The sequence below is a fragment of the Copadichromis virginalis genome, linkage group LG23, assembly GCF_057382275.1.
Source record: "Copadichromis virginalis isolate Kocher_CV1m ecotype Utaka linkage group LG23, C_Virginalis_male_GT1.1, whole genome shotgun sequence".
Taxonomy (NCBI): domain Eukaryota; kingdom Metazoa; phylum Chordata; class Actinopteri; order Cichliformes; family Cichlidae; genus Copadichromis; species Copadichromis virginalis.
This window is the reverse complement of record NC_140639.1, coordinates 51836988-51859797: the sequence shown is the minus strand read 5'-3', so window position 1 is coordinate 51859797 and position 22810 is coordinate 51836988. Positions and strand designations below refer to the sequence as shown.

General features: G+C 42.7%; 1 protein-coding gene across 1 annotated transcript in view; it reads right to left on the bottom strand.

Moving 5' to 3' along the window:
- Positions 1 to 11939: 11939 nt before the first annotated feature.
- Positions 11940 to 22810, bottom strand: part of chrm4a (cholinergic receptor, muscarinic 4a) — a 69707-nt gene continuing 58836 nt past the window's right edge. Inside the window, exons 6-7 of the mRNA XM_085447762.1 lie at positions 13475 to 13741; positions 11940 to 12745 (exon numbers count right to left, since the gene is read on the bottom strand). Of these exons, the coding sequence (XP_085303888.1) occupies positions 12500 to 12745; positions 13475 to 13741 (513 nt within the window). The 3' untranslated portion in view covers positions 11940 to 12499. The remainder of the gene's footprint in view (positions 12746 to 13474; positions 13742 to 22810) is intronic.

Sequence of the window (22810 nt, the reverse complement as noted above, 5' to 3'; positions counted from 1 at the left end):
TGGCCGACTTCTAAATGGCCACCATGGTCACCACCCATCTTGAGGAGTTTGCCCCCTCACATATACTAATGTGCCACAAACAGGACTTTAATATCACCAACCATTCCCATGTTATTACGGTGTATCCATATAAATGGCCCACCCTGTAGAGCATTCAGATAATAAGGAGATTCATTTATGTTTTATAATTTAGAGATTTCTGTTAGTCATTATTATACCTCAGATTCATCGACCAACAAGTCTGAGGTAGAAATTCTTTTAAATGAAAAGTCCCTCTGTGGATGTTGACTTGGGTACTAAGTTGGAGTGGGACCGCTCAAACACAGAAATAACATCAGCGATCAGAGACATGCATAATGGAAAATTGCTGCTTTCAGGCAGAATTTTTCAAAATATTTCCAGGTCTACTCTCCTTTGTTGCTGTCTGTGTTTGTAAAATCCCTCACTGCAAAAATGATTCCCCCGTCTGTTATTTCTCCGTTGCCTAAAAAGGATACGGACCCTCTTGAATGCCCCGTTTCTCTTCTGACACAGATGTCAAAATCCTTGCAAAGGTGTTGGCACGTCATCTAGAAACGGTGGCTCCGGAAATGATCTTAAGTACGTATTTAAGTTTGAGCAATTGAGCCACTTGCAATAGACAGAGCAGAAGGAAGCATGCAGATCACATGTTGTTTTATATCAGACCCTTGTTTGAGCGCCCCTAAATTGTTGATTATTGTTTTGAAATTTGGAGAAATATTGGGTCATAAAGTTAATATTCAGAAAAGTGAGTGAATGCCCATCTCTGCATACGAGGCACATATTGTATCTAACCTTTTCAAGATTAGCCATGGAAAATGAAAATATGTAGGTACAAGGGTAGCTTTATAAGGCCAATTATCAGCATCTGCTGTCAAGGCTAAAGCAAGATTTGGACCACTGGAATAGAATTTAAGTCTGAGCTCATTTTATTGAGCTTTACTTATTACTGTTTAATGCCCAGCATCAAATTGTATAAGTCACATGTTTGTAGTGAATGTCCCCTGAACACTAATTGTTCATGAGCTGAGAAACACAGGCCTACATCTCGATTTTTCAAAAAGCATATTCAAATATTAATAACAATCATCTGAAATAAAAGGGTTGAGGTGTGTGTTATGCAGACTTATTGTAATTGCACAGTCATACCTAGTGAAATGAATGGAATCGTCCCCTGTCCATAGTCGTCACTGCTTTCCTTACTAATGCATTAAACGAGTTATTAACAGCTTTTTCAAACGTCGGTACATCACACATTTTGACCAAGGGTGGTTAGCAAGAGGAAACTCATGTGTTTCAATTGGTTTACTTGCTAATGCTATGACTGCTGTCTGGTATGACAGAGAGAGAGAGATCGCTTTTGTTTTGGTACGTTTTAATTAATGTCGGTTTTTGATGATGGAACACCACTTCCCTGATGTATATACACAACCAGAAAATACCATGGCACAGTTTTAACCTATAGCTACCCTTGAAATTGAGCTGAAGTGGAGCTGACCATGTGGTACCTAATGCACTCAATGGCAGTGCAAGTGTAGCAGTTCAGGGTTTGGGGCTAAAAAGGCTTTTTTCCTAGAGCTTTGTTTGTGGTTTTTCCCTGAATGGTGTACCCCTCCCTTCCCCCCTACTCAGGTGACACTCCTGTCTCCTTTGGTGTCAGCTGGCTCCACTCAGCAAAAAGGAAAAGCTGGGGAGAAGCACTGCCCAGCCCCAGTGAGTCTTCTCTGGCAGTTTTAAGTGTCTCTTTATGATGAAAAGTATTTATTTATATAGTTTTACATTTTGTAATTATGATGTTTTTCTACAGTTTTGCTTCTTTCCGCCTGAGGATTTACTGTCAACTTTCCTTTGGTGATGGCTTTGATGAACCTAATAGCTTAGCTGTCTCTGCTTCATAACGTTTTAATAAAATCTTCTTTCCCCTTTATTTTGTTTGCTTTTTCAATCCACAGCCCAGATTCATTTTTGATAAATCGTGGTTTAGATTGAAAAAACAAACAAACAAACAAAGCTTTTTCAGTATTGTTAAGATCTTTTGTTGGGGACGTTCTCCGCCAATATAAATGTTGTCATCAGTGGTTGAGTGACAGGCGTTTTTTGTTTTCTTTTGTTTTTTGTGACACTGCAATTATTCTGTGAGACACAACACTAATATACTAGATCACACCTGTCATCTTTCAAGGCATTGACATAAAAGAAAGAAAATACGAGTCGACTTTTCGTGACTGTCGTGACTTGTAGGGTCTACCTTACAATATAAAGTAACTTCAGGCGATTGTTGTTGTTATTTAGTGCTGCGGTGAAATAAAGTGAATGGTTTGGGCTGACTACATTTACATACAACTAAAGCCTCAGGGAGCACGTTTTAAAATCAGCCATTAAGCAGTAGCAATAAGTCCAACAGTAAGATGATGTTCCACTGAATATATTGCTCTCATTTCTAGTGCAGACCAATGAGCACATCAGAAGCCCATGTGCATCAGTTTTCTCCTCAGTATTAGTGTCTGTGACCACTAAATAAAATCATCTTTGTTTTATACTTTTGTTGTCCATAAACACAAGAAGTAGCAGAAAAATAAAAGCCATACAGTTTCAGTGTGTCCCTGAATGTTTACATGCTTTATGATGATTTGTGAATGTTAAATGACTTTATGGGTAACAATCAACTTTATGTCCATTGGATTCACTGTTTTCCTTCTGTTAACAACCTGCTCCTCCCGATCTAGGTCAGCTCTCATGTTCTGATCTCTGTGCTCCATTTCATTGAAATCAGCACTGGAATAAATTATGTGTGCAGTTTTATATGTGTGTTGCCATGGCTACAGTTTGACGTTGGCATTTTAGTGCCAGTGGGAGGGGCTAGTGCTTGTCTCCATCCTAGATGCTTGCTTAAAATGGAGGAAAGAAAATTGCATTAAAATATCACAATGCCATTTACGCGTGTAAGAAAATTGACACGTTTGTAACATCTTTGTTTTCCTTTGTCTCTGATTTCTTTTTCGTCATTGCAGCTTATAAGTACCCCTGTTTTTCTCAGCTGAGTAATGCAGGATTTTGCAGGATTTTGCAGGATTTTGCAGGATTTTGCACAACTAGTTTGGATCAGTGGTTTTCCATTGTTCAATAAGAAATGACATTATGATTGCATCAGTGAAACAGGTTTTTAGTCAGACAACGTTTGCAAATGTTCTTTGACTAATGTTCTTCTCCCTGTGTGTGTGTGTGCCTGTTTAGACATCTTTGTGGGGACCACAAAAAATTGGAAGTTTACTATACCTATGGGGATCAAAATCCAGGTCCCCACAAGTCTGAAGGCATTTTTGAGACTCAAAATTTGGTTTTAGTGTCAGGCTGACAGTTGGGTTATGGTAAGGGTTACGCATACAGTTCTGATGGTTAGAGTAAAGGTAAGCGACTAGGAAAAGCATTATGTCAATGAGATGTCCCCACAAGGATATGAATACACACCTGTGTGTGTGTGTGTTTTGTAGTCTGGAGGAACACTTGAAAAAAACAAACACACCTCACACACAAACTGACGGATTCCACTTTTCTCTCTTTTTCCTTCTCATGACAAGCTTCACCTCAGACAGTACACATAATACAAGCTTTTCCACACCAAATGTTTATTTGCATTACAGTTCTGTATCAGCACAAATTCTTTTCCACATATATTACAGTACATTAAAAAAAAATAATGCCAACTGTGTTTTTTGCCAGATGTTACTCGACTGCTTTGAAAATGATATGGCTGTTTAAATAGAGTTGTACATGAAAAAGTAGTAAGAGAAATTACACACAGCCATAAAGCATTGTGCAGACAAAGGTTTTCCCATCACCACTAGAAACCAAGGTAACCAAAGTACTGTACATACATGTTCAGTGTGCCATTACATTATGAAGTGCTTTCATTTTCAGGACCACATACTTACCTGGTACCAATTACAAAAGGAAATACATTTCTATAGGTTCAAAGGATTTCAAAAACCAAAAAGGCAAAAGTAGGTCACTGTAGCAGTGCAAGAACGCAAAACGTTTACACGTAAAAACATCCAGATTAACAGATGGAAGTAGCACGTAATAGAGAACATGATGAGACTAGCCAACCCTGGTGACAGTCTGTCCTTCAGTCTCTCTCCTTCTCCTTACTGTAAAAAGCTGGGTGCTTGATTGTCTCTTGAATCTCAGGCAAAGAGGTGAAGTGAAAAATCAGAGAGAATCAACTACCTGACGCAGCACGATCTTTAAAAAAGAAGATGTTTCTGTATCTGGTTTAAGCTTACTGGGAGAAAAACGTCATTACTGGAAACACAGCGTGACTCGTGGTCAGTTCCATCGTCCCTTTAAGAGTCATTATGTTAACAGTGTTTTTGGGAACACGGTTCTAGTTTAGCTGCAGACATAGAGAATATAAACGATGGACATGACGTCAACATCTCAGCTTCCTGGCTGTAAATACTTTTATGATGACATCATCATGGGTTCCAGGTGACAGTGAAAAACACAAGAAATTCAGCTGGTAAATTATGTTCAGAGACTCACAGGACTGTGAGCATCACAGTCAGATACACCCCTCACCCATCATGTCCAGTTTCATCACTCAGTTCAAGCTCTTCACAAACTGGTGACTAACATCAGTGTTTCCACATCCATCTTTTATACTGTTTGCAGATTGAAAGCATGTACAGTACATATACAGATGGTTACCAGCACAAAGGAAACATCATACTAAGAATTTGCACCTGCGTGTTTCCTTTGCTTTGGCGTCTATATTACATGCTCAGCTAAAAACGTAACACTGGCTGTCTTAATGCAGGTATGTATTTATTCATTTATCTATTTTTATTACATTAAAAAACAAATGTATTTGTTGATCTTCAAAATGATAGAATGTCTGCTGTCACTTAACTGATGCCACAGAGTAGAAGTTTTATAGCATTAATTTAACAAAGATAGGACAACAATTCACAATGCCTATATAGATTACATAGGTACATGCTCTGTACATTAGGAGCTAAATACAGTTAATATATTTTAACATTAAGATCATGTCTCTTTGGAATGATTCAGTATGTGAGTACGTTGTGTATTTACAGCAATGCACTGTTTTATTGTAGTCACCTTTTACTACGTTTATATTATATAGTACATTTATATGTTATTTGTATGTATATATGTAGATCTCTGAAATGTGTGAAATTAAACAAAGTATTACATTAAGTTGTTTAGCCTTCAGGTAGTTGTAGTTACATTGTACAGGATTCTTCGTGAAGTGTAAAACAGAGAATATGATCTTTAACTGTCATGGCACAATTTTTCTGTCTTGTTTGGAAAAAAAATGCTTTTGGTGAATTTTGCTAATTCAGAGGAAAGAAACAGTCACCACACAAAAACTCATTAGTCATGAAGTTAAACTTAAACATGAGACAGGCCACACGGGGCTACTACCTGAGTCTTTCTTTGGCTATTTATTGGCTAATGGCTGATAAACTAAAATCATTACAAAGCATTTGACTGCAGATCAGATAAGATGGAGAGCGAAGGTGAAAGTACAGACAGCACAAACTGTAAACACACACAAAGTTCCTTTTATCCTCACTGTGGTTGCTTGAAAAAGACTGTAATGTTGTTAAATTACAGACTTTGATATTACACATGTTGTTGTGCTTTTAGCCCATGAAGTATGAGAGAGAGGACCTCATTTCTTTATATGGGGTAAACTGCTTTCACAAATGCAACTCTGAACTGTCCTCAACACTAAATCAGAGAAGCTGATTGGTTCATATATATATATATATATATATATATATATATATATATATATATATATATATATATATATATATTGCAGTCACCTGGATGGAGAAATACCTGACAGGAGAGAATAGGAGATGGCATAAACAGGGTAAATATGATTAAAGACAAATGTCTGAGTTGTATTTATGGCCACAACAAAAGCATTTAACTAAATAAGGTCAATGTTTGGCACTATTATAGCCTAATTGTGTCATTTAGGTTGTCATAAAGGATGCTCAGTGAAGCAGTCAGGCTTTCAGTATAACTCCACTGTAGATATGTCAGATAACCACCCGCAGTCCTTTATGCCAGTACTTTCTGCAGGTGAGCTGTCCTTGCCAACTATTTGAATATTAATCTTTTCCCCTGTTCTCTCTCCCTACTCCGTTTCTGTGTCAGAACTCTTATGTTTTCATAACATATAAAATACAGACTCTATGCAGTCCAGTGAAAATCAAAGTACAAAGAGGGTAAGTAGCAGCCAGGTGCTGCTATTCAAATGGACGTGATAATCCGATCAACAGCAAGTGTGAGTACGTCTGTAAAAGCAAACATTTAGGCAGTTTGGAGGTCCGGATCATTCAGCTGTGTGTTAGCACAATGCCACACTGTTACCAGGAGAGCACGTACCAGCAAATTCACCCCCATAAGACCGTGCGATACTCTAAGAAACTGCAAAAAAACCCTATCTCTAAGGGAGAGGCCAGCCACCCTTCGGAGGAAGCTCATTTCTGCCGCTTGTATCCGCGACCTCGTTCTTTCGGTCACTACCCACAGCTCGTGGCCATAGGTGAGGGTAGGGACGTAGATGGACCGGTAAATTGAGAGCTTCGCTTTAAAACTCAGCTCCCTCTTCACCACGACGGACCGGTGCAGCGTCCGCATCACTGCGGCCGCAGCACCAATCCGTCTGTCGATCTCCGGCTCCCTTCTCCCATCACTCGTGAACAAGGCCCCGAGATACTTGAACTCCTCCACTTGGGGCAGGAACTCGTCCCCCACCCGGGGATGAGTAATGACAGAACAATTAGAAAAATACTGAACAAGTATGGTTTGTTTGCCAGTTTTTCCCAGGAGAAAGCCTCCCGTCTCACAGAAAGAACAGCACAGGTTTGCAAACCAGCAAACTTGGAACAATGCATAAATGTTTGGTCATAATGCACATGTCTACCACTGGTGCTAAACGTAGCTCTACAAGCTATTGAATCATCGTGGGTGTACTTGGGTTTTCATACAGCTGCATAGATTTATGACTGCTCGTTGTATTGCCAATTTGCTGAAGAGTGGATTGAAAAGAAACACCCCCCACACCCCTCATGAAGCTCCAAACATGGCGATAGAGTTCTGCACGTGATCTACTAACAATATGATCATTCATAAACACAAAAGCAGCCGAGTCATTCACCATAAAGTGAAGCACAAACAACGAATAACAAACAAATAAAAAACGACACAGCTGATGAAGAAATGGGTAATACAACTGCCAATGAAATAATACTCTTCAAGAGCAGGTTTTCTGCTAGTGTTTCGCTACGGGAACAGCATGCCCGTCCAGAGAGGCACCTGAAGGAAATCATTAGGATATTTGATATAAGGGGGAGTCCTTTTGTTAGAAATTGCTGGGGATTGTGTGGCCTGTGTGTTATACCTAACCTGTACAATGCATAGAAAAACACAACGTATTTATTTACTGTCACATCCTGCCCCCCCCGTGCCTGGAGAAGGTGATGATAGACACAAAGCAAGTCTGAAGACAGTTTGTTAAAGATTTGATATGTTATATCTATAAAATCATGTTCATGAACACAGAAAGTTGTGCTTTGATTTATGAAAGCAAAAACGTACACTCTGAAAAGCAGAAGACTGTGTAAAATAAACCCAATTCAATTTCTTATTCTTTCTTCATGCTTTTGTATAGTGCCAGTTAACAACAACAGTTGTCTCAAAGCGCTGTACAACAATAGTCCACCAATTAAAAAATCTGTCATGAGCATGCACGTGGCAAAAGTAGGAAGGAAAACCTCCATTTTAACAGGAAGAGGCCACTGGCAGAAACAAGGCCAGGGAGAAGGAACCATGTACTGGAGGATTGGAGAGGAGAGGAGAGGAGAGAGACAAATGCATCAGAAGTGAGTGGAGAAGAAATGCCTAGTGTGTCATGGGAGGCCTGAAACTAAAGCCATTCTTGAGGGATGGTGGATGATCTCCGGAGCCAATCTTAGCTGGTTCCACAGGAAAGCGGCCTGAAAACTGAAGGCTCTGCCTCCCATTTTACTTTTAGAAACTTTAGAAGCTACAAGTTAATCATCAGTCTGAGAGCAAAGTGCTCTCTGGGGATAATATATCTGCTTCTTCTTGGTTCTGTACTGAGAAAGCACGGCATTGCTTTCCACTTTTAGGCTGATGACTGTCAGATCTATGTCCCTCTAAAGAAAAAACGCAGATACTTCAGACACATCTAAGCCCTGCAGAACACCGGCCCTTGAGGCCTGGAGTTTCCCACCCCTGCTGTACATGGACTCTACACCATAACACTTACCAGCACGTTTTACTGGCAGAACCTGATATCAACCATACACAGCAGAGATTTACTGGATACAAAAGATAATAAAAGTATCAACCACTTGTACAAGAAGGAGCAAAGCAAGGGCAACCGTTAACCTATAAAAGGCAAATGTACACTTTAGCTTCCTGTATGGTGGCAAAGCAAAATTGTTGTGACCTAACGTTTACATTCCAAAAGCTCCGCTGCACCTTGATTCAAAGTGATAGCACTTTTTACTGCATATCAAATTATCTCCAGTTTGCAAACACTAGCTTTCTGGTCTTTTATTTTCAGATAGTTGATAGAGGTCTTTGGGATATCATTATGTGTACTGTGGGTGCTCCTGTTGACTGATGTTCACTGAGTTTTCTCAACCAGAACTTACTGGTTGATGACTATATAGCAATTTTTGGTGCTATTGAATGCCTTCCGTGGTGACCATGCTGAGGCTACGATGGGCATTTGGCATGCAGACTGGAGCAGACTGGGATCAAACCTCTTTACTACGTGTGGAGTTTGATATAAGAAAGCAGAGTCCCTCTTTGTCCCTGGGTCGATTAATGCTTTGTCATGATTTTCTTTTTATATCCCCATATGAGCCATTTTTCTAGTTTCCCTTTATCACCACTAGGGGGTTGTATTTCATTTTATGTACTGGTTATGGTTATTTAAGGTGAAGGGCAGTGTTGGGAGGGTTACTTTTAAAATGTATCCCACTACAGATTACAGAATACATGGCCCAAAATGTATTTTGTAACATATTCCGATAAGTTACTCAATGAGAGTAACGTATTCTGAATACTTTGGATTACTTACAGTAATCTAATGTCAGTTGGTCTAATGTCTGACAGGTTCCTGAGCTATGCTAAGCTGGGACAGCCACATTATAAAAAGACACAAGTCCTTCTGAGCCAACAAGGATTTCATGCAGCTGCCTGAGCAGTCACTTGATTTCTCAGATGGGATAATGACATTTGAATTAGGCCGAGTCTTACAAAACCTAAACCTTGTGTGAAATTCTGACCCAAATTCCCTCTTCATTTTTGAAAACTCACTATCAAACACCTTTATGACTCACAAGTAAAACTCACTGTGAAATATCACAAACACATAAAATAGAGTTAAAATGTATCCTAATAATATGGTGATAAATGACAGAGGTAACATCCTTACTTGTGATGAATTGTTGTGCTTCAGCCTGTGTTTCTTATTTTGTCTCCAGCATGAGAATTAGGGTTGGGAGACCAGGACTAAATCAGGGAATGAGTCCCTCTGTTCTCCTCCTATCATGCCCTACTTTTCTCCCACAAGCTCAGGATTGCTTTCTCTAATACTCTTTTCCCCATTTCTACCAGTCTCTCATTTTCATTTCCTCATATCCAAGTCATATGTCTTTTCTCTCTCCTCTCTCAACCTGTACTCCTTTTTATCTCTCCTGTTATTTCAGCCATCTGCACATTGCACTGCCTTCTAAACATGGCTCTTGTTTTACCTCTGTGTGTGTGAATGTGTGAATGACTGAATGTAGTGTAAAATGCCACACTACACTGAGTAAAGCGCTATACAAATGCAGGCCGTTTACCATTCACCTCTCAGTCGACCTGCTAACTGGCAAGATTTTTAGAAATTCACAAATAGTTCTGTGAAGTGTTAATTCTAAAGAAGCTGTATGTGATGACTCGTAGACACAAGACAAATCTGCAAAACTGCAGGTCAATGTGAAGCAAACAGGCGCAGTAACTGCTCACTCTTGCTCCATAATATGGAAAATCATTAGGGGCTCTCACAGAACAAATCCTCAATCTGAGCAAACTAACTGAAATAAAGTGAATAAAATGGGGGGTAAACAGACTTAGGGATACAAAGTTGTGCAAAGTTGTTAGTGCAGTTTATTGCAAGGAGCACTTGATCATCTGTGCACTTTCTGTGTGGATTTTTTTCCACCAAGTTTCTTGTCTAAGGACATGACCAGGTAAAGTGGTGATTCTAACCTGGCCATGGGTGTGGATACAAGTACATGTACACCGGAGAGGACTAATGTCAATTAGTCTTCTGACTCTGTCTTCTGACTGGCAGCCAAGGTGCAGCAGCGAGAGTACTGACAGGGACTAGAAAGAAAGAGTGAAGTTCTCTTTATTGGCTCCATGATAAATCCAGAGCACTTCTCTCTCAGACTGTTGACTAACTTGTTGTTCCTTGGATAAAGGAAGTATGGGAGGCAGAGCCTTCAGTTTTCAGGCCCCTCTTCTGTGGAACCAGCTTCCAGTTTGGATTCAGGAGACAGACACTATCTCTACTTTCAAGATTAGGCTTCAAACTTTCCTTTTTGCTAAAGCATATAGTTAGGGCTGGACCAGGTGACCCTGAATCCTCCCTTAGTTATGCTGCAATAGGTGTAGGCAGCTGGGGATTCCCATGATGCTCTGGGAGTTTCTACTTCACTCACCCGTATCATTCACTATGTGTTTACTCTGTCACTCTGTATTTAATCATCCGTTATTATTACTCTGTCTCTCTTTCACAGCACGCCACTTTCACATAGCCCCAGCTGGCAGATGAGCCTGAGGTTTATTCCTGTTTATTCCAGGAAGGTTTTCCTTCTCGCTGTTGCAAAGTGCTCGGTCATAGGGGGTCATGTGATTGTCTAGATTTCTCTGTATCATCATAGAGTTTACTTTACCTTCCAGTATAAAGCACCTTGAGGTGATTGTTGCTGTCATTTGGTGCTATATAAATAAAGCTGCATTGAATTGCATCATTGTTTAGTGTTAAATTATCAGTGTGAGTCTGGAAGCTATTTCTGGACTCCAGTAGTTTTACTGTATCTGAAAGACGTCTGGTGTTTTGGTGCATCTTAGTTTAAGCAGGTTGGGTATGTTAAGTAAAACTCTGTTTTATGCTATATGAACAAACTGTTGTTGCTAATCTCCTGTAGCCTCCATTTGAAAGGCACCGTCCAATGAATCTCTGGTATTCATTTGTTTAATCAGTCTTGGTTACTGGCAATAATAACAGTATTTCTTCTTACCTATTCTTCCTTCCCATTCTTCTTTTCTCCGTCCATCTGATATTTTGTGTTGTTGTGACTGTTGCTGTGTAACATCCCAGACTGATAGCAGAGTTAATAACACAGCCAGTAGCCAACTGCTCATGCCATGTCAGGGACTCAGAACTGACAGTAGGTTGAGCTCAAACTCTAGAGAATAGAGTCTAGTTTAACATTGCTTTCTTAGATATGTTAATGGTAAATGGTAAATGGCCTGTATTTATATAGCGCTTTACTAGTCCCTAAGGACCCCAAAGCGCTTTACATATCCAGTCATCCACCCATTCACACACACATTCACACACTGGTGATGGCAGCTACATTGTAGCCACAGCCACCCTGGGGCGCACTGACAGAGGCGAGGCTGCCGGACACTGGCGCCACCGGGCCCTCTGACCACCACCAGTAGGCAACGGGTGAAGTGTCTTGCCCAAGGACACAACGACCGAGACTGTCCAAGCTGGGGCTCGAACCGGCAACCTTCCGATTACAAGGCGAACTCCCAACTCTTGAGCCACGATCGCCCCACGATCGCCCCTTGTGTTAATACATCAAGAGATCCACCAGTCTATTTATACATCTAGCTATACATACATACATACATACATACATACATACATACATACATACATACATACATACATACATACATACATACATACATACATACATACACACAGCACAGATCAGGCAAAGCCACTTTCTCGGCCACATTCTCACGCATCACCACGCAGATCCAATCACTGACCTCTCCTTTTATAGCATCTACATCTTCATTTGAAATTAATTTCTGTGTTAGTGAAACCAAATTTCTACTCACAGTGCAATTTTGGGTAGCTTGACAGGTAAAAGAATAAAAGAATCTCTGGTTTACACTCACGTGTTGCTTGGACTGTATGAATAGGGAGCACTCATTCATTTGTAGAATAAATACATTTACTAATCTGCTCCAAGTTTCTGGTCTCTTCAGAAGGCACCCATCACCCAGTTCTGCTATTCTTCATTCAGTTCCTTCATTTTTCTTTCGCACAACTTCTTGCAATGATTTACAGCTTTGCCTTCCATCCTATCTCAAATATCCTCCTTCTATCTTATCTTGTTCCTATATTTTTATATTGGCATAGCAACAGGTTCTTGAAAGTCTTTTTAAATGTGGCATTGCACAGTGCATAACAAGCTGGGTTGATAGTAGAGTTGACATAACACAGCCAGTAGCCAATTGCCCACACTGTATCAGGGACACAGGACTGGCAGAAGGTTGAGATCAACACCATCACATTATACGGTGTCCATGTTATGATGAAAGCCAGCAGGATGGCAAAGATAGTCTTGGTTACCTATGAAGAATGGAAGAAAGGAGAGATGAAGAATAAATAAACCGGAACATGTAGACACAAAGTCCAAAGATAGATAATCTGTGAACTCTGTCAGCTCTTTGTTTCTCACACACTGCAGTGAGATGACAGTCACATAACTCACAGACGAGCTGACCATGTTAAGTATGCATAATGTGTATTATGTAAAAAACGACAGTGCCAAACCTTTTAGTATGAGCTACGTTAAAAACATGTCCAAACGTGCTAAATTGCCCTGCACCTCAATTAATATTTGCACACACAGGAAAACAGCCGCTCACTGTTAGCTTTAGATAAAACATATCTGCTCTCTGTGTCTCGGGTAATCTCAAGGGTGAGACAGCATTAAAGCGACTTAAAGCTGAGATCCCAAAAGGTTGATTCTGTTCATCTGGACGTAGCGTTTCCAGTGAAAACGCTACGTCCAGTTTCCTTACCTGGATGATTGAGCGTGCACCAGGACATTAAAGCTGAGATAATAGTGACATCTGCTTAACAACTCTTCCTATGACTGTTAGAACCACTGACTTACATACGCTGGGTTTTAGCTTGAAACAAAGTGAGTGAGGGTCTTCCTGTCATATTTTATTTATTCTCCAAGACTTCTGTTCTTTGCTTGTGCAGAGGCTGAGTCCGATAATCAAATCTAAATAACGAGTTCCTCTATTATTTCCATTATATGTCTTAAACTTATGTCGTGTATTAACCTACTTTCTTTTCTCTGGCAGCCATCTGTCTTTTCTTTCTCACTTGGCTTCTAGCAATGCTTGCAAATTTTCTTGCCACAGTTCGAGGACGGCTGATTGGGATTGAATGCCTCTCGGCTCCATCTACAGGTGGAACGATCTCTAAAGCTGTGATGCATTCATCCCCAGACTGCTTTGTCACAATCTTTAACTTGGACCACCTTGAAGAGGGATTGATCTTGTGGATGGCAGAATTGGTTGTTGTCGGTACTGGAGTGGGGTTTGCTAGCACCTGTAACAAAACAGAGTACTGTTAGGACATTTCACAGCAAGTTTGACCTGTGACTTGCACAGTATCCTGTCTTCCTCCCCTTAACCCCAACCAGTTGAGGCAAATGGCTTCCCCTCCCTGAACCTGCCTTTGGTGGAGATTTCTTTCTGTTAAAAGGGAGTTATTCAATATTTAAATGTTGATTGTATTATGTAAGGTTCCCCGGCAGCTGCAGCCCAACAATGATAATAGTCCAGCGTCACCTGATAGATGCCAAAAAAAAAGCTACATCAAAAAGTAAAGTTTTAAGCCTAATTTAAAAATGAACTGTTTCACCCATATTCATAAGGAAAGCAATATAATAACAACCACAACTTGAAGCAAAAGTTCACAGTCCTGGCAAAATTTGAGGAAAAAAGAAATCCACGCAACAAAAAATACTCCACTCCGGGTTTTCCAATGAATCCTATGACTTTTCATGACATGGTGTCAGAAGTAGTCAGTAGGGATAGTAGGGATCTCTGGCAGGTAGCTCCATGCCCTCCTGGGTTTTAAATGCACCTTAGAACACACATGCATCAACACTACAATGAGCGGGTGGAGGGAGGTTTGGAGTCTTCTCTCACCCCCGTTCTCTGCGACCTGCTGGAGCGGGGGGGCTAGTAGGAGGAGTTGGCCGTCCGACTGCGGTCTGGAGTGTGGAGCCTTCCTGCTGCTGCGGAGTCGGGGCGGTCTGCCTCCCCCCACCGCAGGGAAAAGGGAAACACCACCTGGGTCTGGGTGCAGTTCCCCCCTCCAGGGGCGGGGGCACCTAGACCCGGTTTGTAGAGTACGCTTGGCGAGTGTGATCGTGTGTACAACGTCTCTTTATGTCTGTCTCCACGTTGGTTGAGTGTGGAGTAAGTGCATATGAGAGCATGAGGGTGGGAATGGATGTTTGTATCTGTGTGTGCCTGTATGTCTGTATCTATATGTCAGGTTGGGTGTCAGACGCCACCTCTCTGGGGACATCTCAGGCCCTCCAAGGTTTGGAGGCCTATCTCCCCCTACCACCACTTCCCCTGCCAGTGGCGGACTCCCTCAGACATCGGTGTGTTGGTGGTTCTTTGTGTCCGGGGATGGGCGTCCAGGTACACACCGGCTCACTCCTTGGCGGCCGCTTATCGGGGCCTGGAGCCTGGGGCTCGCTCGGGCCACTTCGGAGGTGGGGTGGCCTGGGCTCGGTCACTCAGGCGCAGCTGGCTGCCGGCGGAGCTCACGGGCGCGTCACTGCAACCCCCCCTGGCTTCTGCTCCGCGGCTGCTGAGTGAGCCCTCATCTGGGACTCTCCTCAGCTCTTTCTGGGACAGTGGCGCGGCTGCCCCTCTGTTGGTCTTCCTTGGTCTCTTGTGTTCTGGGGGCCTCTGGATGTCTGGAGTTTTGATCTCCTCCATACCTGCTTCACGCCCTGGAGGACGGGGCTGTGGCCCCCCCACACCCTCTAGCAGATTATTACATGAAGGAACCTTTTAAAAAAACAAAAAACAAGCGCGTCCATGCTCACAGGTGTACACACGGGTGATCACACCCACAAACTACACCCTTTTTGGCTCCTACCTCAAAGCACACTGTGTTCTGTTGATCTTATGTGCTGCACAATAATGTTTAACATTTAGTATTTACTGTCATATTCCCATATATCATTGTGATGTTGTTTATTCTATTACTCTTGTTCTCTTCTGCTTGCTTTCTTTTTTCTTTCTCAGCAGGTGATCCAGGTGATTGATATATGCATTTTTTTTTTCTCTGCCCGTTCTGTTGGTTTTTGTTTTTTGCCCTTCTCCCCCGTCCCTCTTCTCAGCTGTTTCTCTTTCCCTCTTTCTTTCTCCCCTTCTTTCCCCCAGTCAAGTCTGTCCCGTATTCAGTAAGTGAAAATAAAATAAACAATAAAAGGTGAATCAAATGGACCATTACGGCAAGGCTGGGATGGTCAGTTTGGTAAAGTAAATCCGTTGGGCATCTTTCTTTGCCTTTAGACAACAATTCTGATGCAAAAGAGCCAAACGGGACAGGCAAAAAAAAAAAAAAGAAAAAGAAAAAAAAAAGAAAAAAAAAAGAAATAAAGAACATGTTAACTTAAAAAAAAAAAAAAAAGTCAGTAGGGATAGGAATCGGTAAGAATTTAGCGATTCCCATGCCATTATCAATATAACTTGATTTGATTCCTTGTCGATTCTTATTGGCTCCACTTTGAGAGTCACCACCATGTCTAAGCAGCATATCATGACATTACATTCATGCAAAGTAATTTCATGCGTGTGGTCTAATGCGTGTGCATTTTAGAGGTATTTCCCCTCTTTTTTGTGTTCAGTGTTGGGGTCATTATTTAAAAGTAAAGTAAAAACGTTATTACCCGTATTACACAGAACACTTTTCCTAAAAGTAACGCAGTATTTTATTGCATACTGTCTTTGAATGTCTTTGAACAAAGACATTCATTACTCATTATGTTACCTTCATGTTACTCTGCAAAATGATCTGAAAAGCACTGTCTCATAATGGCCATTTAACAATATAAAGCTACAGTCCCACACACCAACACAAATCCCTATCCCAGTGAGGACACATGTCATCTTTGTCTTAGTATTTAGGTATGAAAACAAAGCTGACAACACAAAGCAAAGATGAAAACCAGCACAAGCAATCATTGCCGTGATTCTACTGTAGAAACATGAACAGGTAGAAATAGAAGCTGCAGCCTGACTGATCATCAGTTTGTTACAGGCTGGCTTCACCACAAATGATGGCTCACTTTATCACTATATACAGTAAGAGCAATGTCAGCATTTACTGAGCTTTAACACCACTCTGGGGTTCTTGGCTACCTTAGCGTTAGCATGCAGTTTTGCAAAAGGCGAAGTTGTGTTAACATTATAACGCAGTTGTTTCTGTCCTGGAGCAGTCGTCACTTTGCCATCTCACTCTCCATCCCTTTGTGCATTAATGATAAAAGTAATGTCCATGTCTATGGTGAAGAATGCACCATTATTTTTACTTCCGACACACGAACTGAAATCAGCTGATCTTAGTGAGAGGGCAAGAACCGATAAGCGGGATCAGTAGACAGGCAGACTAACCATTCCAAGGAACTGGACTACTAGGAACCTATTCTTGATTCCATCCCTAGCAGTCGATCATCACGTCTCAGAAATGTAGCAGGAGAGGGAGGAAGTCTGTAGTGTTGCAGAATGTGGCATGGTGGAATAACTGAGAGAATCTCCCACTAAACATCGGGTTGGCGTTTTTGTCATTTTAATAATTGCATGCTTTGGTGTTTTTGTTTTGTGTGAGATGTGGGCCACACCCATGTAGGAGTGGTGATTCTACTTTAGAGCAGCTGCAAGCTATTTGGAGTTGAGTACAGGGAGCCGTTGAATGGTAATGATTTGAGACCTTCTCTATAAAGGAGAGAGAAAACAGGAAGGAGGAGTTGTTTTTTTGTAGGACACAGTTGCAGCAGGGAAGCCAGTTGACACTGAAGACTCCAGTATGAGAAGTGCACATTTTAAAGGAAAATAGTTTTAACCTTTTTAAATAGCAAATGGGGTGATATGATATAGTACCATATCACCCTATTAGAGCACTTCACTCTCACACTGCAGGCCTACTTGTTGATCCCAGAGTATTTAACCCTTTAAGTCCTACCATAGAACCAAGTCCGCCAGAGCTTACTTTATATTTTTACATGCTGTGGAGCCATTTTTGGGAGCATTTCAAGTTGCTATACATCAATACAACTGTTATAGCGCAAATTTTAACAATATGTATGCATTAAGTCCATAGTAATTACATAAATTGCAAAAAATTGCAATAAACTACAAAAAAAATTGAAAATCATTTTTGTTTTTTGTTTTTTACATATATTTCTACTTAGAGATATTTAAAAGGTTTGTCCCTCAAAACTTTAAATACAAAAAAGTTGCAAAAAATAGTTTCCAACCACAGGAAATTTATTTTGAGCTGGAGCCTATCCCAGCTGTCATAGGGCGAGAGGCAGGGTACACCCTGGACAGGTCGCCAGTCTGTCGCAGGGCCAACACACAGGGACAGACAACCATTCACACTCACACCTAGTGACAATTTGGATTATCCAATTAACCTATCCCCACAAGCTGCATGTCTTTGGACGGTGGGAGGAAGCCAGAGTACCCGGAGGGAACCCACGCAAACACGGAGAGAACATGCAAACTCCACACAGAAAGACCCCGGCCTGATGTTGGAATTGAACTCAGGACCTTCTTGCTGTGCGGCAACAGTGCTAACCACCGTGCCACCGTGCTGCCTCCACTGTTCAAGCCATCATTCAGAAATGGAAGGAGCATGGCACAACTGTAAACCTACCAAGACAAGGCCGTCCACCTAAACTCACAGGCCGAACAAGGAGAGCGCTGATCAGAAATGCAGCCAAGAGGCCCATGGTGACTCTGGACGAGCTGCAGAGATCTACAGCTCAGGTGGGGGAATCTGTCCATAGGACAACTATTAGTCGTGCACTGCACAAAGTTGGCCTTTATGGAAGAGTGGCAAGAAGAAAGCCATTGTTAACAGAAAACCAGAAGAAGTCCCGTTTGCAGTTTGCCACAAGCCATGTGGGGAACACAGCAAACATGTGGAAGAAGCTGCTCTGGTCAGATGAGACCAAAATGCAAAACGCTATGTGTGGAAAACTAACACTGCACATCACTCTGAACACACCATCCCCACTGTCAGATATGGTGGTGGCAGCATCATGCTCTGGGGGGGCTTCTCTTCAGCAGGGACAGGGAAGCTGGTCAGAGTTGATGGGAAGAAGGATGGAGCCAAATACAGGGCAACCTTGGAAGAAAACCTCTTGGAGTCTGCAAAAGACTTGAGACTGGGGCGGAGCTTCAGCTTCCAGCAGGACAACGACCCTAAAATTGAGCTTAGACCTGATGCAGAACCCTACAGCATAACCACACCACGTTGTATTCCTTTTCCTATTCTACCACAAGTGGAGAAGGAAATTAAAAGGATGATGGCACTCGACATTATTGAGGAGGTAACCGAAGCCACAGACTGGTGTGCCCCAATGGTGCCAGTTATTGAGAAGAAAAGAAAGCCAAGGATATGTGTGGACCTCATGAAACTCAATAAAGAAGTAAAAAGAGAGAGATTCATTTTGCCCAATCTGGAGGATTTTGCACCAAATAAAACATACGGCACCACTATATTTTCAATCTAAGGAGCTTCGAAAGAAAAGCATCTGTAATTCTTGAAGACGTTTCACCTCTCATCCGAGAAGCTTCTTCAGTTCTAAGAGTAAATAATTAATAATTGAGTGCTCAAAGAAAGTCAGGGATCAGTGATCACTTTGTCTGTTCAAGAGATTCCATCCAAACCATAAGAATTATAAGGCCCCACCACGTTTGTGTGTTACCGACACCGCTCTGCCAGACGCACCTAACACATTCAATGCCAAGTTTGAGACCCAAAACAACGAGCCGGCACTGAAAACCTCCCCCTCACCAGACATATGTTTATATTTTAAATATAACGAGGGTTTTTATAGACAAAAACATGGATGCAAAACATGGGCTCCCCGGTGTCACATTTTGGAGCCAAATGTGGTGGAGTGTGGCTTGGGCGCAGCTGCAAGGGAGGCTGAGACACACCGGAGCTCCATCAGCTCATCACACCTCCCCTGTTTAAAAGAGTGTACCGGGACCTAAGGTGAGCTGATAGTGAGTCTGGTAGTTCGGGTTGGTTCCTGGCCGACACCGCCGTTGGGCCCACCCGTGTCCTTCGACTGCATGGGGGAGGGAGGCAACCCCCACGCCTCCCTTCCCATGAAGGTCAGCCTGGTCAGCACTAGGCCAGCCCGAGTTCGGGGGCAGCATAACGGAGGTGCCCTTCCTACCCGAGTTGGAGGTCGCCGTGCTGTCTGGTCCAGCGGTGTCCATGCCAGAGGCAGGTGCGCCATCTGGACCTGGCTTGTCTTCGCTGCAGGTCAGCGTGTTGGCTGGACCTGCCACGCCCATACTAGAGGTCGCAATGCAGCCTGGTGCAGTGGCATCTTCGCTGGAGGTCAGTGCGGCATCTGGTCCTGCACGCTGGCCACCTGTCAAGCCACCCGTGAGCCACGGGTCATGTCCACGCCTGCTGATGCGCTGCTGCGCCGCTGCTGCCTGCCATGCGGTTGGGCTCCAGATCAGCTCCGTCACCGCCGCTGGGCATGCAGTCAGCCACTGAACACGTGATCAGCCGATCGACCCACCTCGGCACTGCGGCTGCTAGACACGCGGTAAGCCACTGGATCCAACTCACCCCTGCTGCTAATCCATAGGCCAGGGACGCTGATGGCCATCGCCGATTTCCTTCCCACTGTCGCCATATGATTGTTGGGTTTTTCTCTGCATCTACTGTACAATATAAAGCGCCTTGAGGTGACTTTTGTTGTGATTTGGCGCTATATAAATAAAAGTGAATTGAATTGAATTTCTGGACTTTTCTGAATGCATTGAAGAGAATGGAAATCTCTACATTGAAGTTTACCAGAAGCCCACACACCAGGACCAATACCTATTCTTTGCCTCCCACAAGATGCATGGAGAGAAGGTCAGACACCAACTAAGGAGGATCAGAAGGACAAATGAAACAATACTGTCACCCCCTATGTAGCAGGTTTGTTAGAGAAACTCAGGAGAGTCTTCTCCAAGCATGACATCCCAGTGAACTTCAGACCCAGCCACACACTGAGACAAAAACCTCTACACTGGAGAAGCCAAACAGCCACTTCATAAACGCAAGGCACAACACAGAAGAGCCACCTCGACGGGACAAGACTCAGCAGTCCATCTGCATCTAATGGTCAAAGGTCACTCTTTCGAGGATGCCAATGTTCACATTTTGGACAGAGAAGACAGATGGTTTGGAAGGGAGTGAAAGAAGCCATCTATCTTTTGGCTCTCAGCGAAGGCGGTCGCACTTTTCTCCTCTCCTGCCCTTAGCTTCCCTGCTTATCTTCTTATGTCCTTGTCTTGTCTTGTGTTTTTACTTTTCCCTGGAACATTCTCTCACAGTCTGTTCTCTAAAACCTAAAAGAGGAATTATGGATTGGATCAACTGGTCCCTAAATGCAATTGACACCCCTTAACGAGAGGTTTGGGCTCGGGTGAGCCTGAGTGCTGAAGATATCTACCTATTCGGAACCATGGTAACAGGGTTCTGGCTGATCGGAGCTGGCTTGGCCCTGACTTATCAAAGAATTAAGGAAGCGGAACCGGCTGTTCAAACCCCCACAAGGCTGCCCGCTGGGATTGGAATGATGGGAGAGGCGTGAGTTTCTCAAAATGGGCTCATTGAGTGCAGCACGGATAAGATCTTGGAGAGGCTACGGCTGCTGTGAACACTCAGAATAAGATCTCTGACTGCAGACTGGATACATCTCGGAAGGGCTAGCTCGGAATAACATCTCTGGGCGCAAATTGGATGACATCTCGGGGAGGCTCACTGCTGTGTGTTCTCAGAAATTGGCTCCTTGAGCACAAGAAATGACAACATCACAGAACGCAAGTATGGCGAAGCTCGCGGCTCTCCAACGGGAGATTGAGAGACCAGTGTTGGACTGTAGAACTGCTTTGAAATTCATATGAGTTGTTCGCACTAAAGTAAAAAAATACCATCACTTATGCAGATACCCCTTTGGCGCCATCAGCCTACCTTTCTGACATGTCTCCCCAATGTGATGTTTGTGTAAAGTTGGTCAGAAGGTTTCTTTGTAAGTGCGCATGCACCATTAGCGTGCTGCCTGCTGTAACCCTAATTTCCTTCGGGATTAATAAAGTATTCTGAAGGAAATTCTAATTCTGATTCTATTTCCACTGTAAACGACCATCTTTGAACAGAGGGAATAGCTTATGACACCAACTGTCTGCCATCTATAATCCAGTTTTGAGATCCCAGACGCCTTAATGCCCACTCACACCCTGGACTATTTGCCCTCGTTAAATCGCATGAAACCCCGAAACCCTGGCTGATTGTGACCTACACCTGTTTTCGCACCTTGTCTCGTGTGATTATGTAGAGGATCATTAAGGGGTCCATGTTCTCTTAGGGACCCTCCCAATAGGACTTCAATCTGGGACTCTCCAACAATTACTCTTAGAAATGAAGAAGCTTCTCAGGTGGGAGGTGAAACGTCTTCAAGGAAATTCAAAGAAGTCCAGACGCTTTTCTTTCCAAGCTCCTTAGACTACGATGACCTGGATGACTGAGAATCTTCGCAGACATATATTTTCAATCCTTGATGCCTCCAGTGGGTTTTGGCAAATACTGCTCAATGTTAAGAGCAGGAAGCTAACGCCATTCATCACGCTAGTGAGTCGCTTCTGCTTTTAAAGATTGCCCTTTGGGATAACGTCTCCTCCAGAAATATTCCAACGGCAGATTAGCACCCTTCTCAAGGGTTATGCCGGTACTGTGGTGGTAATGAATGACATCTTAGTGTTTGGAAAGGAAAAAGCAGAACATGATCACAACCGTAAGGCAGTGCTGCAGACCATCAGGCATTCTGGGCTGAAATTAATCCAAGATAACTCCAAGATTGGAAAATCTAAGATCAAATGTTAAAGACACGTCATTGTGAAAGATGGTATCAAAACTCATCCAGAAAAACTGTGTCACTGAAATGCCCAGCCCCTCAAATGTCTCTGAGCTTCGTCAGATGATATGAATGATAAACTGTCCGGGAAAATTCCTCCCAGACTTCTTCACCGCCATGCACCAAAGCTACAATTTGCTCAAATCTGTCGATGTGTGGACATGGGGGGAATTGCAGAAACAAAGATTCACAGACATGAAAGCCATGTCAACTACAACACTGGCATTAGCACATTATGACGCTAGCAGACCAACAACAGCAAGCACTGATGAGAGCAGCTCTGGTTTCACAACAAAAGGAAGTACTTCTTCAGATACACAAGGATCACTAAGGCTTCACTAAGTGCCACAGAAAAGCTAATATGACTGTGTGGTGGCCAGAGATTGGACGAGAGATCACAAAGATGGTGGAGCAATGTGAGTTCTGCCTGA